Here is a 19,846-nt window from a genome sequence, read left to right as displayed (position 1 = left end):
ATTTAGCCTAGAAAACACAGAATTGACATAATGCATAGGTCATAGTCCAAATGCATATGACCAAGTGAGCATCTTTAACACAAAGGGATGCTTTGTTGCTCTACAAAATTTGGGGTTACAAAGCACCCAAGTCTTTTTGAATATGAGTGCTTCCAGGCATGTCATGTTTCCATTGATGACTAATAGTTGAAAATTGAATTAAATTGGCTTGAGAGCTATGCTTCTACTTGAAAGTGTTGTTTAAACAACTCCAGCAGATACCTTCTGAAAAATATACTTTTATTGACATTTACAGAAGAACTGTCACTAGAATTTTAGGATGGTGTAGGTAATTTCAGTTGGCCACAAGTTTTATTACTAAACTACTGATTATTCATAAGCTGAGACAAACAAAGGCTATTCTGAACACCAACTACAGCAAAAAAACCTCTAAGTTCAAAAAAATGTTTTAAAGACAAATTATTAATATTTACTTAAACAGTAAAGTGAAATTCCTTGCCCATTCTGTTTAAACTTCAATATGGAACCTCTATTTTTATTTAGAAATTAAAAACTAACTTAGACCTTTGGGCAGTACATTGATTCTAAAGGTATTTGCCACTCACCTTTTCATTAGCCATTGAGTGGTACCACCAAAAGAGCCGTGTGGTGATATAATAAGCAATGATGACGTCTACAGTATAGTGTTCATGAGCAACAAGGATACAAATGATACCAGCAGCACTCATTAGCCAGCAGATCAAGTGATACCACCAGAAATGACGTGGTGAATCTGTGAAACGGGGAGGTACAGGAGAAAACACACCAAAAAAGACATTCATTATTATAGCGATCCACAAAAAGAAGGGGAAAAGATAAAAATGATTTAAGGTTACTAAATGTGAAAACTTAACTCCTATCACACTGGTACAAAACCCCTGCTTTGACAGGGGTTTTGACAGAGAAAACAAGATTAAAGGATTATACAAGTTTACTGAGCTGTGTTCTTACTTCGTAAAAGGATCCCAAGATGAGCCTGCAGTTATACAGCAGTTATACAGCCTGCAGTTATATACCACCCATCTTCTAGTCAAATTAAGTTTTCCAGATAAGTCACTTCTAGGATATGGGGTGGAGAGGAATAGACAGAATTGAGGCAAAACATACACTTTGTTATTTTACTTGAATCTTTGCTTTTCTTACAGTCTATGCTCAAGTAAACTCAAGTGCCTAGAATTGATACAACCTGAGCAGAGATCTCAACTATGAGCAGAGATCATAGATTAAACAGGAAAAGACACTCTTATTTAAATTCTTAGGTTTTAAATACTTTGCATGAAGCCTCAGTTCTGTGAAACAGAGTACTCTGTACAGGGAAGGACGGTATGTGAATTTATACCCTTTAATGAAAGATTTAACAAATGGGAGTGAAGCTGTTCTTCAAAACACATTTAAGCCACTTCAGCAGAAAAGCTCCCCTGCTCTTCTTTCCCCATTGAAAAATCCCTCGGGTGTCCCAATGACCATTCATAACTTCTGACAGACTAACTGGCTTCATTTCACTCACAGCGGGAGGTTTTGGCACCCCTTGCCTTGTGGGGCAATGGTCAGCCTTGACTTTCACACAATACCAGCAGAAAAGTTACTGATCTCAACAAGCTTACTCAACAAACTACTGTTTGAGAGGCCTGTGCAAGATAATAATGATAATTAAAAAAAAAGAAAGATAAGAAGCCAAGTAATCTCAAATTGATGGAAGTACCACAAAGCAAGACAGACATATCAAAGCTAAAAATATAGCTATTCTGGTATAAAAGGTAGACTGCAGAGGAATAAGTGGAAAAAGTGACAGTGTATGAAAGGAAGAACAGAGCAAAAACTCTACTAAGTGAGAAATAATAAAATCCTCAAAATGCATCTTACACCGAAGATATGTTATCAAAAGAGCAGAGAAGAACACCATAAGCAGCCTCTAATTCAGAACAATCATAGGGCTTATGCCCTTGTTCAGATAGCATTTTGCTAATTAAATAGGAGGCAGAAAAAGGAAATTATGCATTTCTCATTTATAGAGCATAACTCCCCTGAAATATATGCCTAACAATTAGGTAGCAGTCAAAGGGCTTATTACAAGAATTTTTATGATACAATTTCTCCAACCCTTTATGATATAAGTACAGGAATAAAACTAATCCAGGAACTACTGGGTTGTCTGCATCTTTCCTGGTACTAAAAATAAGTACGCAAACAGCATTAAGATGCAATATAACATACAAAAACAAGGCAAAAAATAGATCTATTATTAGGTTATTTTCCTAATACTGATCCGGTAATTTTGACATATGTCATTCCCTCAGTAATGTTCACTTTACAAGACAGACCTAGGCCTAAAAATCGGACTGTAATCGGCATCTTAAATCACTGTTCGAAGAAGAATGTCTCACATCTGTAGATCCAGAGTTTATCATATTAAACAGGCTTTTTTATATTGAGGTTTTTGGTTAAGGCAGAATGTAGCACTACAACACCTCATTCCCTCAACATTTAATAAAAGGAAGGCATCCAACTAATGCTGGCTAGTCTTATTTTTGTTTTTCCCCATGAGCCAAGACAGCATTTGCATAGTTTGGAATACAACAGTAGGAGAGAAGAATCCAATTCTAAATATGTGAACTGAAAAGGGAACTCCCCACTACACACTCAGGAGCAGCCAAGTTCTCGGGACAGAAGCATTGCTTACCACATATCAGATTTGGAAGCTGGTGCTCAGTTCTCCAACACTTCAATTGGCTGCACCAATAGAGAAACCATAACTATCTTCTGTGAGCTTGCCAACTATTTATTAACTACAAGAAGTATTACGCAGGACATTCTAGCAGAAGACATCCAAAGAGCACAAACCAACTTTCCACTGTTTGCAGTAACTACTGTACAGCAGAGGTGAGAAAAGTAACTTTGCGTCCAGAGGTAGCATACGTGTGCAACAGTGCTGTGTTCAAGCCACAGAATTCCTTAAAGTCTAACATAGATCTAACAAAGCTGGGAGGAGTGGCCAATACCCCAGAGTGCTGCACAGCCTTTCATAGCAGGATCTCACACACTGGGGAATGGGCAGAGCAGAACCTTTTGAAATTCAGCAAAGACCAGTGCAGGGTCCTGCACCTGGGAAGGAAGAATGTGGTGCACCAGTATAGGTTGGGGGCCAACCTGCTGGAAAGCTCTGCAGAGAAGTACCTGAGAGTCCAGGTGGACAAGATGTCCAGGAGCCAGCAGTGTTCCCTTGTGGCCAAGAAGGGCAGGGGGTATCCTGAGGTGCATTAGGAAAAGCATTACCAAAAGGTCAAGGGAGGCGATCCTGCCCCTTTACTCGCCCTAGTGAGGCTGCATTTGGAGTTCCGAGCTCCCCAGTACAAGACAGATGTGGAGCAAGTCCAGTGGAGGGCTAGGATGACTGGGATATTGGAGCACCTCTCTTAGGAGGGAAAACTGGGGGAGATGGGCCTGTTTAGACTGAAAAAGAGAAGCTTGAGAGGGGGCCTGATGAATGTCTCTAAGTATCTGAAGGGAGGGTGTCAAGAGGATGGTGCCAAACATTAGGACAAGAGGCAACAGGCAGGAACCGATGCACAGGAAGTTCCCCCTGAATGCAGGGAAGAACTTTTGTACTTCACCAGTACACAGGTGACTGCGCAGTGGAACAGGCTGCCCGGAGAGGTTGTGGAGTCTCTCTCCATATTCAAGATACTCAAGAACTGTCTGGATGCAACCCTCTGCAATGTAGTCTAGATGACCCTGCTTGAGCAAGGAGGTTGGGCTAGAGGACCTCCAGCAGTCCCTTCCAACCTTAACGTATGATTTTACTACATCCATGTTCCATTTCCAGTCAGAATCATGATTTGTATTTCAAACCCATACTCATACAGTCTATGTACAACTGACAGGTTACTTCTGGAGGGCAGTAGTTTTACATTCATGTTAGCACATGTTTTCCCAGAAGAACAAAAGCATTGAAACACACTTACACTCTTTGATGAACAGGTAGACCAGCGTTAATACCACAGTGTGTCCACTAAACAGGAAGTCTCCACACAGGATGTGTGATCCAGTTATGGACAGACCACCACCAGAAATCAGTCGCAGGATTCTCTGAACCTTTGCCTGAGAATCTCCATTCAACTACAACACCAGAAACAAAAGCACAAAGTAAAGGTTAAGATATACCACAACCTGAGTACACTTCTTGCCCAAACACATGTGAAAAGGATATAATTATCTTCGTTTTCTTTATCTTTCTCTCACATATTCTTAAACAAATAAGCATGCATATCATAGCTGACAGATGATAAAGCTTAGTTTGATAACATTAGCATTCCATCTATGCTTTCTCAGGCTATTTTGAAATATGCCTTGTATGAGAATGAGATGCAGAATATATTGAGAAGGTAAACACTAAGAATTTGTAGTCAGACGCCACGGCAGCAGTCCACAGAATGGATAAAATCAATTCAAAACCACTACAACCCTTGCATGCTACTTCTGTCATTCTGTTCAAAGCTGAACAAGGTTTCCACAGAGCAAAAACCTCAAACTTGGTAAATTTTAAATTTGGTTATAAGCTCAGTGAGGACTTACTAATATTTAGAGGATGTATGTTTTTTAAACATGCATTAGGATCAGCTTTTGATTTTTCACAGATACTAGGCAAACTTAGTTTCACCTAGCTGCTTAAAAATTTACTCTAGAAAAAAAAGGATAACTGAGTTTTCCATAACCATAAAAGTATTCACACAAAACAAACAAACAAAAAAATAAAAACAAAACAAAAAAACCCAAGAAATCCAGAAAAGCTATCAAGTTTTTTTCAGAGTTCAAGTAATTCATCCTTGTTTAATGCCAGCAAAATGCGCTTTCAGCAGAGACATTTAAAGTCTTCCTTCGCTTACCTCTTCTCACTCCTCAATACAGTCTACTACACAAAGTCATTCCCCAAGCTATTAGAACAAAATAATTATGTCTTTACCATAGTGGTATGTAGAAGTTTTCAAACAGATTCATGTTTGAATCAGAATACTGATTCATGTGCCTAAAGTTGTTTCAATGTAAAAGAGAACAGATATGATGCTGTACCACAAGACTGATGAGATCCTACTGAAGAGGTGACAAATTCATCCCCCCAGTAAACTTTTCTTTCATCACACCCAATATAACAGTTTGTTCCAAGGCAATCATAAGTCTACATCTTTTTATTAGTAGCCTAAAACGGCAATAACAACTCCTTTGTGTCACCACTTAACTACAGTGCCATAGAAGTTTTTTAAATGTTTTTGTAAAAATATTAGCACATCCATGTTTCTATATGTGTCAGTCTATTTAAGCAGCTTAACTTGTTTTAGTCACATTTCTATACATTTGCAGGTTGGAAGCAGAGACAAGCAATTGATTTCAGGTATTGCAATAGCTCTTGACCAAACAGTGTGAGAAACAAGAACAAAGCATATAACTGGTTTTTAAAGGGATTCAGCAACAGAAGCTTGCATATAAGCCTATAAGTTACAATATTGACCTTAGGTATCCTTCTACATAAGAAAAGAATATTGCTGTATTATTAAGAGTGATTAGCTTGAGCCTCAGACTAGCAGTGCTATTTCAACATAGGTACTCTCATTAAAGCATCTTAACTGCAACAACTTGAGGCTCTTTCTGTATCAGACAACTTTTGATTTATTGTTACCTATGTTTCTGAAGACATCAGCTGAAAGTAATTTGTGTTATTTAATAACACCTGAAACATTACTTTCCACTTGGTCAAAGGAACCAATGAGGACACAGGCAGAGACTCAGGCAAGAATTAGGGAGCAAAGGCTCTTACCTTTGGTGCACACTGAAAATGCATCCCAGGCACAGGTAAGGTGGTAACGTACATAGTAATACAGCGGTACAGATACAGAGTTCCTATTATAAAAAAGAACCTGCGTCCCACTATTGATCTGAAAGTAAAGGAAGGGGGGGGAAAGATTGAATACCAAATTTACATGCAGAATACACATTAACAGTTATGTAGCTCTAGCTTTATTAGATAGCTAAATCCCTAGAATGAAATAGCAGCTCCATCCCCAGCTCTTCACCACACATTTCTCTAAATCAAATACTAAAAAGTCCTTCTTCAGGTTTTAGTCCTGCTAGCTCTTAATAGCACAGAGCTCCCATCTATTTAATGTGGCCTCACTCTAACTTAGATGCGCAGTCAGGATCAGTTTGCCTCAACTCAGTGATATTCTCTTCATAGTCCCATATTATAACCATATTCTTGACTTACATATGTATAGTTTAAGGAAATGCAGACACAGGAAGAAGCTTCTAGTCTAGCTGTAGAGGACAGTGGGTTCTTCCTCATATTTGGATGAGATTTTTTTACGTCATCATAATTTCCTCTGTTTAAACATCCCCATGTCAGTAAACTTTGAAAAGCCCAATCTCAAATAAGTTTGACTAGTACAACATGGGTGTCAGAAATTCAGACCTAAACATTATTCAGTTATCAGGACACCCGTGTTTTGATATCCAGCATGGAGACTGGAACGTTTTTTAAACAAGTCACCCCTTTGTCACTTTCCTGTCAGGTCTCTTCTATATTGTTAAGGATTTTAACATAAGATTCCTTCTACTCAAAACAAACAATGAAAACCAACATTCTGAAAACATAAAGCAGGGAAAAAAAAAATATAGCTAACTTACTTGTATCTAAGAAACAACCACTGGCATATCCATAATCCAAGCAGTATCATTCCGTTTATTTCTGATACAGAAAAAGCCCATTTCACACGATCAATGTAATCAAAAAATTTGTCAGGCAAGGGAGGGCTTAGCTCCTTTGGAGGTACTCTCTCATGGACCACAGTGATCATGACAGTTGTTAGAATCAAGTTGAAGAGAGCATAGACAAAGGCAATGCCTGTTTTCCACCACTCCAGAGGAAATTTGTTCCTAGCCTCAGCAGGCATAGAAATCTGGATGTAATCAGGATATTTCTTTGCTGTTTTCCGCAAGCCATTTGACAAGCCCTTTGGTTTGTTAGTGCCATTTTTGTTCTCTTCACTGACTGAGAGAGTAGGTCGTGAGTAGCCATTAGAAGTGTCATTCGTTTGACCCTCCATATGCTCTTCAAGCTTTGCTGTCTCAATGGTATTCATTTCCAAGCTGTATGGCGAAGACAGGATTACCAGTGACCAATTTCTGGGCTCTTTGAACTCTGTTATTCCTTAAAGTCCAATGTTCTTGTTCCTAGACGATTTCCGATTTCTGTAAAACTCTAAAATGTGTCCATTGTGCTTTCAAAGGAAATCGTGAAGACAAATCTCTCCTCTAGAGCTGAATCATCTGAAAAACAAAACAGATGGACCTTCAGAAGTAGTAATGTGACAGTGAACAAAATATTATCCTTGGGAAAAGCATTTTTAAGTATTTAAGTTCCATCCAAGTCTACTTACATATACAGTCAAAAGGCAAAGTAAAGGTAGATAGTCACTGTGAAATAATTCAAGCCCATTCCTACCAAATAACCTGATAAATCTCCTATCAGTTTAAGAACTAGAACCAGTTAGGCTTTTTTTTTAAAGGACAAGATCCAGAGACTTGAATCACCATGACAGCACTTGTTTTATCAGTTGTCAGAATTAAGGCTAATCCATGTTTGCAGCAACATTGAATTTTACTGCATAGTGGTATTCCATGCAAAATATCCCAGTTTTGATGATTGGGTTGCTACACATATTAATATGGTTTGTCCATATAGATGAGACAATCTTGTAAGTTCAGGTGATAGGACAAAAAACCAGAAGGGCATCACAAATTTTGATTTTGTAAGGCATAAAGTAATTCAGATTCATCTAGAAAATCTACTCAATTGATAGCTCCATTAAACTTTATTGGTTTACTGAACCAAGTAAAACCCATGTTAAGACAGCTACTGTAACACCCACTAAATAACATCTGAAACTTCAGAGAACTGAGAAATATACCTCTGTATTAGATTCTTAGTTATGGTACCCTATATGGAGAATAGACCACAAATGAATCTGTGTTTGTTCTTTAGCTACTTTGAAAAAAAAATTAAATCTATTTAGACAATTTTTTAAAACAGGAACAAACAGCAAGATCTATTATTGCACAGGATTTATTTAAGGCTACATTTGTCAATTCAGTAAAATCTCATTAGATTTAAAAAAAACCAAAACATTTTCTACAGAGAGAAAAGAATACAGTTCAGCTCTACACAACTGACATTGCTCTAGTCAAAATAAAGGCCACTCTCTCCATCTTTAAACTTCTGTAAAACCACTTACTCACCATAGTTGTGATGTACGTATTTTTTTCTTACTCTGTTCAGCTCCTATGACAAGAGTAGTATTACCATCTACTAGTACATTGTAATTCTCTCCTTTTTTTAGTGGTTCCTCTAGAAGTTCAGCACTGCTGGCTCCTCAGGTCTCTGCACACCAACACAGGCTGCCAGTTTGCCATGTTTTAAGTACGATTAAGTCATCATGATGACAGCTAGAGCTGTCAGTCTCCCTAACCATACACCATAGGACTTGGCTTAAGAAAAAGCAACTAGTTTAGGAAAAACCTGCCCAGTAACTGATCTCTTGATAGCAAGGACAATCTACGACCAGAACATCCTGGAAAGTCAAGTGATTGTGCTTTGGTCCCTCCCACCTTATCCCTCCCAATAGAGAAGACATTTAACATGGTCAGCATGCAAATACCACTGATTTCCTAGCTGCTGCTCTTACCGCTGCTAGAGAAAAGGAGTAGAAGTTCAGATCCCAAATATGTGAGATTCATACAAATAATACTAAAATAGCCAAGAAGCATTTCTAAATTTACTCCTCTGCAGTGTTTTTGAAATCCACTGTCATTAGTTGACCTTTTCAAAATTCCTGATCAACAAGCCTGTGAAAACTATACACACAACACACCCAAACAAACATCCAAGAAAACAAGTGGTGATTTTGGATGATTTTTTTCCCCTCTTAGCAATCATGCTGTGAGCCCTGCATGTCTAAGAAAAGAGAATGTTTAACCCAGCAGCCAGGCAATGACCTCTCTGATGTTTCTTACAACTAAAAATACTCTTTTAGAGCATCTGCAAAAGAAACAGCCTTATTTAAAACTGTAGTAGAACAATATGTTAGCTTTCTCAAGTCCTTTTCTTAACACACTCTTCTATTCCCTGTCTACTAAAGTTAAGCACATGACAGAACACTTAGGCAACAGTATATTAAAAAAAAAAATCAACTTAATTGCTTACATTTTGTAATGTGTCCACCTAGCATTCACCAGTAAGTCAATACCCTACTTCTCAACATTACATTTAGCAGAGATCAGCAACACTTGATAAGTTTTATATCCTGTGCAGTTGAAACATTATTAGAATTATGCATTTACCGAGAGCATCACAATAAGTAGTAACCTTAGTTATTTCCATCTCTTCCCAAGAAATACCTAACACCATTACCGACATAAGTAAAAAGAAGATTTTATTTTCAGATGTTTAATGACATCCACATAAGCCCTAACGACCAAAAAGCATCTGAAGTACAGATGAACAATAACCTAAGAACCTAAAAAGCAGGGTGGCACTCATGTTTTGATAAAAACTCATTAGCTTATTAAGCAAAGCAATTATAGCTACAGCTTGCAGAAAAAAATTGTGTTCCTTCCTGGTACTTTTAAATGGATTGTAAGGCATATTGATCTATCACTTCTGACTCATCAAGATTATTTCAAGCAGAGTGCATACTGTGGTCAAGTTTGTTTACATGGGTAGTTCAAGGTGCTACACATCATCTGATCAGGGATCGGTAAGAACATAAGTGCTTCCCTTTATAGTACATTTTCAACCTGTTTTTCCTATATTATAAAAGAAATTAGCAACTCTCTTGATGAAAAAGCCAAAACCCATTCTGCTTGAAGGTTTCAGTCCCTTGCCACCAATCTGACTGGCCAGAGAAGAAGTGACATACAAGAGCACCAACAGCCTAATCATCCCCTGCTACTGGCTGAGAGAGGAACTCCCCAGAAGTATACAGGTTTTTCTGCCAAGTTCCGATCCCCAATTCACATATCCATTCACACACCAGTAAGCTGTGTGTTCCTTTTATCTTCATGTTGTCCTTATGTTACTTTAAGTAAAATATCCATTTCATTCTTTTGTCAAACCTGAAACATTCCCATATCAAAACCAGGAGATGCCCATAAACTGCGTAGTAGAAGAGATGACCCTAGAATTCTTCAGTTACCATGCAGCTTAGATCTGGACATCCTGCCATTGTCTAGGGTTTGAAAATCAAACCAAATTGCTCTAAAATATGAGAGAGCTACTGGTGAAGTCTCAAACTTACATGAAACTGGCCAAGTAACCCAAAAGAGTAAATAAAATTCAGATAAAGGATACATCCAGGTATTAGGAACAAACTTGCTTTTTGGAACCACTTCCATACCTTCTAAAAATAGATGTTACCTCATCAAGAAGCAGAGCTTCTTAACAAGCAGCTTTACAGCAGAAGCTGTAATTGCCTCAAGGAACAACATATTTCAAGGAAAATCTTAAGAATGAAAAAGATGCTAAAAGAGCAAGGGTCCTAATTTTTTATCCTGAGCTCCTACTTGCTACCATGTAAATAGCTCCCTTAGTTTTCTGCATCCCCATTTGTCATTCAAAGGAAAATAGTTGACAGGGGGCACAGCTTTGAGGCAAGCATAAGAAAGCACGTCTACATTTGGCTCTTTATGCTAGAACTCAAGAATAACAAGGAGTTTTATTTAGCTTGTTAGTCATCAGATTTCCACATAAAGGTCATTTTCACATACAGTTAGTTCAGAATATTGGGTTTTCTTAAACAGTATTTGAAACATTAACATTTCTCAAAATATTTTAATTTCTATAATTTATGAAGGACTGAATAGTCGCAATCTGCACAGGCTTTCCAAATAAACAGTTCTTAACCTGCTGTTCCAATATTATTGGAACAAGAGTAACCAAAACAGTAAGACTGATCTATTCTGACATTAAGGAAAGCTACACTTTCATATACAAGATGCAAAAGACTTCTAAGGAGCACTGCTTTTAAGCCTCATTCACTTTTGTTAAGGTTGACTCCAACATTTGATATAGCTGTAATATATTCTTGTATTTGGTAGCTGCAGAAAAAGGGTCTGTAAATAAAGTACAATTTGAGGTTACATGAGAGAACACTTGAGTATTTTTTTATTTGTATCACAACTATTGGGAAACAACTGTTAGCTAGCTTGTATTTTCTTCAGTCAAATTTTTAGGACTACCTATGGGACTAGAACTAAAAAAGAAGTCAGGACACGTCTCTTACCTAGACAGCAACGAATAAAACTTGCTTTTAGGGGTTTCTCTTTAACTTCTGAATGCTTTCTGAAAGCATTCCAGGTCTCAGTTAATTTCTATCATATCTCTTCTTCCATGCCATATGTAGACCTCACAGCATGTAGACAACTGGGAGAAAAAGAAATCCAAAACAAAACAAAAAACCAACCAACCAAAACAAAAAACTCAAACACACATCACCACCCAAAACCCAGTTAACCAACTGTTAAACCAGATCTGAGTAAAGTATATTCAGGTATGCAGAAACAGAAATGAGTTTAAGAGGTTTCCTTATGATTTCTATTTCCCTACAGTAAAAATATTTTCAGAGCTATGTTCATCTTTGACCTGTACAATTATTTACGCTTACAATATATAAAACCCTGGACTTTATCTAAAAGTTATGAGTTTATCTACATTCCATAATAAGCTGCCAACACATTTTTTGCTCGTGTGATGCTAAGGAGTTACGAGTAAGATAAAGCTGTATCATAGAAGCACCATTCATTCAAATGCCCTCAGAACTGAGATTATCATCACATTATCACTTGCAATAAATGTTAACTTTTATAAAAAGCATTAACTACTTACCTTTTACAAAATTCTTTTCAGAAGTAGAAATAGAGCAGTTACTCCCTCTACCTCAATAGAGGGATTCTGCAATTCTCTCATTTATGATTACTAAGGTACCAACAGATATCTTTTAAGGACTAAATTCCTACACTTGCCTAAACAGAGGAGAAAAGCTTCAAGGCTATAGTTTACCTATTTGTGCAAACCAAGCTTTACCAGTCCTATGGAATTCTATTTCTTCATACCTCTTAATAGTAAAAAGCTTCCATTTTCCTGGCAATTCAGTATTCAGTGTGTTCCACAGCAATGGTAGGTTTCTAAAACAGTATGTCCCAAAAAGCACAAAAAACCCTCTCATAGCACCATATTCATATTCATAGTTTGGGCTGAAAGGGCCCTTAAAGATCATCTAGTACCAACCCTCCTTCCACTAGACTGAGCGCTCAAACCCCCATCCAACCTGGCCCCAGCAACTACCCCAGGAAGCACAGGGGAAAAAAAAAAAAACCACCTTTGAGCTCTTTTGTCATTTTGAACACTGCTGAGTAGGTTTGCTTTAATTGCATGAAGGCATCTTCAAAATCTTCAACTGCTTGGTCCTCAGACTCCAAAGGATTATATTTGGTAATTAAGAGTCTGATGCCCTTTAAAGGTACTTCAAATCTTGACATCATGACAGGCTTAGATTTTCCTTGTGGTTATCACCTTATCTTTTAAGAACCAAGGTCACAATAGCTGTGAAATGGCAAATATTTGGTACCTTTTAGTGCTATGGTAACTCGTTCTGGAAATAATCCACATGTATATGGCATAAACAAAGTCAGTTTATTTGCAGACTAACAGTGTTTTCTAAAACAAAGGCTTTGAGAATGGTCAGTCATCTGTAGAACCAGAAGAAGGAACAGAATAATTCAGGTTAGAAGAAATCTCAGGAGGTCTCTGGGCCTCTGGCCAGGAACAGCAATGAGTCACATTAGGTTCCTCAGGGCTTCAATCCAGCTGTACTTTTAATGCCTACAAAGATTCACAACCTCCCCAGACAGCCTGTTCCACTGCAAGGTTGTTCTCACAGTGAAAGCTGGAGGGTTATTTTTCTTGTTTTGTGGGGGGGTTTGTTTGCTTTTATGATTAAATCTACTGGTTTTGTATCTACTTCTTATTACAAGTTACAGCCTTTGTATCTCCTCTCCCCACCACTATGAAGAGCCTGGCCCCAATGTTCCCAATGGCCTCCTTGCAGGTATGCAGGGGCCGCTGTCAGGTCCGTTTGGGCCTGCTCTTCAGGGTGAAGCAACTGAGGCTCCTCCAGCCTTCCCTCACAGGGCCTGTGCTCCAGCCTCCTGACCACCCTGACTGTCCCTGTGCTGGGCTTGTTGCCAGTTTATGTTTTCCCTGGATCAAGGACCCAAAATGAGGTACAATATTCTAGATACTGCTAAGTAGTACTGAGCAGAGAGGAGTAATCAGTTCTCTGTAAATAACAGCTATGCTCCTATTAAATACAGCTCAGGGGAGTGTTGGCTGCCTTCACTGTTAATGCACATTGCTAAACCTCTTTTCAACAGAAGTATTTCAAAATTTCAAAAGAAATATTGACCTTCTTCCAACAGCTTAAAGACTCCCTTCTCTACTCCAAAATACGAGATTGAGAATAAGTCTTCTTCCTACTCAACCCATACCCTTCAAAATGAGACTGTTTCAGTATTTCAGATCTGCACAGAAAAGCCTGCTAACCTGAAGTGATACTTTAACTCCAAATCAGCTGCTTTTGAATAAAGGTAAAAAAGGTGCTCTATCACTGCATATTCTGTAACGCTGCAAAACCCATTGGGCTTCTGACCTTTTTCTATTTGTTAGAAAAGACTATTATAAACACTGTACAAAGTGTGGAAGTTACTGTACTACCTCAGTCTCATCAGGCAGAATAATGCCAGAGTGCCAAAATAAACCTCTGGATCAGGCTGTTATGTAGCATGCTGGCATCTGACTGCTAGTCACTTTAATTCTGCTATAGCTTTACAGACATTATTGAAGAGGTACCATCCAAAGCAAGATTCTTCTCATGGAGAGCAAGGTCTCAACATTTTTTGAGAGGCTAGCAGCACATCTGACGCCCCACATCTCTTCTAGCTGTTTTGTGAAATCCTCCACCTAGTTACCAAGGGTAAAGTTTGCACTTCTTAATGGAAAGTCAGACCGAGAGATTAGTCACCACTTTCAGTACAGGGTGGTGAGGAACCACAGTGACTAATGTGTGCTTTAAAGCGACTGTGCTACAGCTTATCAGCCATCAGGCAGCTAGAAGAGGAAGTTACATATTCTGTAAATTTATCAGCAATACATCCTACAAATATTTGGGTAATTATTAAGATGATAATGCCTGTCAAATTTTTTCCCTATGCTACTCCCAAAAAGCAGCGGTGCCAACCCAAAAATAAGGGGTCACATTTATGAGAAGATTCTAATATATTTCCTGCAGCAAAACCCCTCTTCCTAAAAGTTTACGGTGAGAGGACAGTAATTGCTTAAATCTGCAGAGCATTTTACAATATTAGCAGTAATAAGAAATACATGCACAAGTTGCACAATCCAGAGAAAAGCTATTTTAGCTCTGAGGTATACTCAGAGGCTCATACCTCATAACTCACATTTAAAGGAAGCCTGAAACAGACAGTAACCCTTGCAAAGCATACAACATTAAAGAGACAACCATTAACTGTAATCCTCACCTAGCATAGCGGAAAGACCCCACATGAATTCTTAGGACAGGGCATATTTAAAACCGATTAGTATCATACTATAAGCTGGTTTCACATACCCCTCAGTTCAACTGGCACATTAAAAGTTGTGACTCTCTACATAGCAGCAACACTTACTATGTTCACAGGCTCAAGCAATGAAAACATCCCCTTTCAGAAACACTAATATCTACCCACACCCTTGTCTCAGGGTATCCTGATCTAGTGTTGGCATAGAGGATAAACCACTGAAGTCTAGCACATTATAAACTGTCAAAACAGGTCAGGAAAGAATCACTGAATAACTTCTTTTCTCTTCCCACTAAAAACTCAGATAGTTTTCAGCTTGCTCAACTCTGATGTAGTTGCCTGGAAAGCATTACGAATATTAGTTAAGAGGGATGGTGCAGACATCACACATCATTTATCGCTGACAGTGAACACATAGATTAATTAAAACTCATCATGAAACATGATCTGCTCCCTATTTCAGTCTTCTCCTCTACCTTCTTGCCACAACCACTGGTTTGCAAGCACACCCACCACCAAGCAGCAACAGTGTAAGGCTTTCATATCACAGTCAGCACACCCAATCAAACAGGGATGAGAATACACAGATCCCTCTTTCAAGCTGTTTGTTTACAGGCTCTGACACCCAAATCTACATCCAGCTCACACACTAGATGGTTCCCTCCCACTTTTTCCCCCCTTGCCCAGCTTTTGTTGCCACACTTTCAGAACTAAAATCAGGTAAATTTAATTTTAACAACAAGAAGTTAAGACTATGAGCAACTTTTGGCAAGTACCATGGTCGATCTACAGATGTTTACATTGAGGGTGAGAACAGCAGCAAAGAAACCTTCATACATACTCTTCAAGCTTCCAGTTTGCAACAACCAAAATTATATCAAGCTTCCTATATGTTACTGGGTTTTTCACTGAAGTTCTATGCATCAACTTTAAGTACTACATAGTTAAAAAAAAAAAAAAAGGCATCACAACCTAAGCTTCCAGTGCAGTCCCATGGTCTTCCTTGAACTTGTTCAAGTATTCCATTAGCTCAAAATTTTCTATTAATAGAAGAAAATACTTTCCACATTATGCTGACAAGAAAAAACATTTCCTTTTTATATTATTTAATTTGTCAGGGAAGACACTGTTTAACTTTAAATACTAAACACTTAAGTACTATGCCCTTCAACACTTCCTTCTTCATTTTCATTTCTGCCACAGACTGACAAACAGAACACTCCTTTCCTTAGTATAATCACTCCTCCTGCCTGGCACGCTGTCTCCCCACAACACAGGGTATCATTGTTAAATAAATTTTCCAAGAAGATGGTAACAGTGAGTCAGCAGTAGAAAATAATTACAGTTATAATCCAAAATCTTTCTGTAATACCTCAGACATTTTGCTATCTCCATTTCAGCCTCACCCTACAGATCAGAAAGAGAGGACAAGAATACTATTAATGTGTTTTTTACTGTCTCTCACAGAACTATTATTTACCTCAGAACTTAACTAAACATCTCCAGAATAATTCAGGTCTCTCTTCATTATTCCCTGCTAAACTACAGCCTTTGGTAAGAACAACCCTGTATTGAATACCACTGCAATGACGAAATTCCTTTATGCCAAGCCACTCATGAGATTCAACATGGAGGCTTTCACCATTCGTGCCAGTGCTTTAATTTATTTTCCTTCCCCTTCTCACCTAATTGTTTGAAAATTTTATTGCTTTCTTTAAAGCTTTTAAGAAGGATATGAAGATCCAAGTTAGTGAGAAAGGATTTAAAGAAGGAAGTTAGTGATGCTTGAATTCCCACTTATTATTTCTGCAAGAAAACACCTGAGTACTATCTTCGGCATTACTCCTAAAAAGCCTTCATTAGATCCTTTCATTGTAACATCAGACAACTGCTTTGTAACACCTTATCCATTCACACACAGCATAACTAAAAGGGTTCAAATGAAATTAACAGTCTAATGACCAGCATTACATTGACCTTATCCTATCAACTGGTAAAACCTGGTGTGAAAGTACTGAGGTTGCTCTCAATCTAAATAGAATGATTTATATTACACTGCATCACATACCTCAGGTAGTACCTTCCACGCCATAAACTACCTTTTATGATCAAGGGAGGCTTCTAGTCCTCACTGAACCTGCTATCTCTAGAAGTATAGGAAAGCAAATGTTCACTCAAACCAATCAAGCCTGAACGTAAAGTGGAAATACAAGCTGGTCAATCAAACTGCCTGCTAAATGGCATTTATATCAGTTGCACAGCATGCTGCAGCTGAACACTGTTTATTTTCCATTTATTTAAGTAACACTACTGTCATCAAATTTTGAGTCAAGAGTATTTCCACAGTAAAAAAAAAACAAGCTAGAACCTAAGTCTAGTTCTGACCTTTGTGTTACTGTCCATGAAAAATCTGAGGAGGAAGAAAAGAATTTGTAATCAAACAAGATGTTTCAAAAAGGACATTCAGAAAAAAGTTATTTCCAAATATGTTTAATAATTCTTGGTCACATTTTCTTGTGAGGTCCTAGAGCTTATTTTAAAATTATTATAAGCTTATTTTAAAATAAAAAGCATTTTATAAAAATTATTCAAAAAGCATTTCACAGCATTCTTGTCTCGTGTCCAGCAGACATCTATAGACACACTGATTTAGAAAAACAAAGGGAGGACATGAAGAGGTGTCATGTAGACTAGCTGAAATATGGAAAGACTAACTACAAGGTGACAAGCAGATTCTATAAACTGTTCCCCAGTCAGAACTGCAGCTGACAAACCTGTTTCAGACAAAAAAGTCAGTCCCATCTCTAGACTTACTGAGACCAGTGATGTTGTGAATGTGTGCTAAGTAACCATGGTGTACAGTAACTAGGTTGTGAATCAACTAATTCCACGTGATCAGTTACAAAAGTCTAAGAAGAGAACTAAGTGTTCAACTGGAAAAGAACAAAAGAAATTTATCTGAAGTCCCAGAGCAAATTATTTTTTCCCCTTCCTAATACTTTAACTTTTTAAAAATTAAAAAAAAACTGTCTAAAAAAAGTCTTTATATCACAAGGAATGCAAAATGCTCTTCTACCATAAGATAAACTATGAATTCTAATGCAATTTGTAAGACCTTCAGAAGCAGAATCTATACCCTACAGCAACTGTATTATCCCTGAAACTTCTCAGATGAACTCCATGTCTCATGCAAGACAAAGAACACACAAGAAACAGGTTTTCTACACAGCAGTGTTACCATTCCAGCAAAGACCAGTAAACAAGTCAGCCCCAAAATCAGGTCCAACTCTTAGCAAATCTGATTACCTTTTAAGATAATGCACATTGTGAGCATAAATATTAAATACTCAGACGTGTGGGTCATAAAAAGAAAAGAAGTACCACATCTTTTGAGTAAAGGCATTTGCCAAAGCCAAAAATGTTTCTTCCTACATTCCTAGGACAGCTTTACTAAAATGTACACTCAAAGTTATGTATTCAACTCTAACAGTTCAATTCCAACAGAGTAACTACCCTAGTCTAAAAAGGATTCTGCTTTCCAAAGTTCTCATGCCTGACAGTAAGATTTATGAAACAGGTTTAGACAGAATTGACACCCATTCAACTCTATTTCTATGCAACAACAGCATAAGCTGTGATCTCTTACTCTGCAAGGAATCAGTCAGGGCAGTCACCTGAAGCACCCAGGGTAAAAATTCACAAAAAAGTTTCTTAAGCATGTTCAGACATCAGAACACTGAATATTCATGCACACATATTGAGACACTTTCCAGGAAGAATCTGAGTTGCTACTAATCCTCAACATTTGAACTAATGTGCAGACTTCATAGCAGGCAATGATAAAAAACCAAAACCAACAAACACCAAACAAAAAACCCTACCAAAACCAAACAAAAAACCAGGAATAGCTTACTATCCAGTTTAACTGTATATTTTCATCACAGATACAGGAGGCAGAATAACATAAGAGAAGAGGGTGCTCATACACCTACAGACTTTCTCTAGTATACTGTCAGGTAAGAGGCTACATGTTCTTTGATATGTACCAATGTGAAGATCTACTCAAAACACAGCTTGGTTAACTGCAAACATACCCCATGGGCAAACACTCTTTAGCTGCTGCCTGGCTAAGAGGGAAACAGAGACACAAAAGTCCTCTCAGATGAGGCTAGACTTAAGTTACATCAGGCTATACATTAAACACTAGGCCAAAATTAATTAACTAGTTTTTGGTGCCTTGACATCCACAGGAGGAAGGTCCTGTTGAGCTAAGGTATTGGTTAATTCATGGGTACATCAGGTCTACATGCCTTCAAGTACCCAAACAGATTTGCTTTGGGCAAAACATTTTGATGTGTTCCCTCAGACTAAGTCCAGCATTTTACTCATAATGAGCTTATGTCAAAGATGGTGAGATTTAGCTGAGTAACAAGCAGCAGCCACTTCATAGTTCAAACAATGCCCAAGAAATTATAAACTAAGAAAGTGGAGAAGACTGTCTAGATATGCATGCACTTCCAATTCACATGCCTCGAATTATGAAATGACGAAAAAAAAAAAAGCAGAGGCTGCCTTTGTTTTTTAACTCAATCTATGAGCGGCCCTAGACCTATAGAACTCATGAAAAGAGGAGGTGAAAGGTGTGGAACCAGTGCTTTAGAACAGTCATAATAGTAACAAGACAAAAAAGTCACCTTCCACAACAATACATTTTCTGTCCCCTAAGACTGTCTTTTACTCCATTGAATCACACTATTACAAACAGACAACAAAAATGCTGTGTTCTGCAGTTTACAAGCTTTTTGATGAAAGGATAAAGGCTTGTTACCTGATTCTAATTGAAAACACTATAGAATATCACTATAAATGCATGTGGCAGTACATTTTTCATGTTACATTCTCAGCAATGCACGACCAAATCATAAGCTATGTAGTATCAGTCTAACACCTGCACAGTAACACAAACTGTTAACATCAGAAGGAGCAGTTTCATAATAGCAAGTGTCACGGAAGATTAATCAAGATAGTGGTTCTTTGGGCAAGTTATGGAGGCCTAAGTACAATTTTCCTCTTTGTAGCCATCCTTGTAATTGCAATACAGACTACTTTGGTAAGAAAGAACTTTTTC

The 19,846-nt window shown here is 37.9% G+C and overlaps 1 protein-coding gene across 7 annotated transcripts in view; it reads right to left on the bottom strand.

Moving 5' to 3' along the window:
- Positions 1 to 19,846, bottom strand: part of SGMS2 (sphingomyelin synthase 2) — a 58,236-nt gene that overhangs the window by 9,507 nt on the left and 28,883 nt on the right. For 6 of the 7 annotated variants that reach the window (XM_017833510.1, XM_017833514.1, XM_017833511.1 and 3 more), the window contains 4 exons: positions 6,715 to 7,356; positions 5,849 to 5,966; positions 4,002 to 4,155; positions 606 to 772 (listed from right to left, as the gene is read on the bottom strand). In XM_017833510.1, coding sequence (XP_017688999.1) covers positions 606 to 772; positions 4,002 to 4,155; positions 5,849 to 5,966; positions 6,715 to 7,169 — 894 coding nt within the window. In that variant the 5' untranslated portion in view covers positions 7,170 to 7,356. Of the gene's footprint in view, positions 1 to 605; positions 773 to 4,001; positions 4,156 to 5,848; positions 5,967 to 6,714; positions 7,357 to 11,366; positions 11,503 to 19,846 lie in introns of those variants that run through there. The other variant, XM_017833513.1, reaches the window with a different exon arrangement.

The sequence above is a fragment of the Lepidothrix coronata genome, unplaced genomic scaffold (genome assembly GCF_001604755.1).
Source record: "Lepidothrix coronata isolate B3197 unplaced genomic scaffold, Lepidothrix_coronata-1.0 Scaffold215, whole genome shotgun sequence".
Taxonomy (NCBI): Eukaryota; Metazoa; Chordata; class Aves; order Passeriformes; family Pipridae; genus Lepidothrix; species Lepidothrix coronata.
Note: the sequence above shows the minus strand (reverse complement) of the source record. Positions and strands in the feature narration are given on the sequence as shown.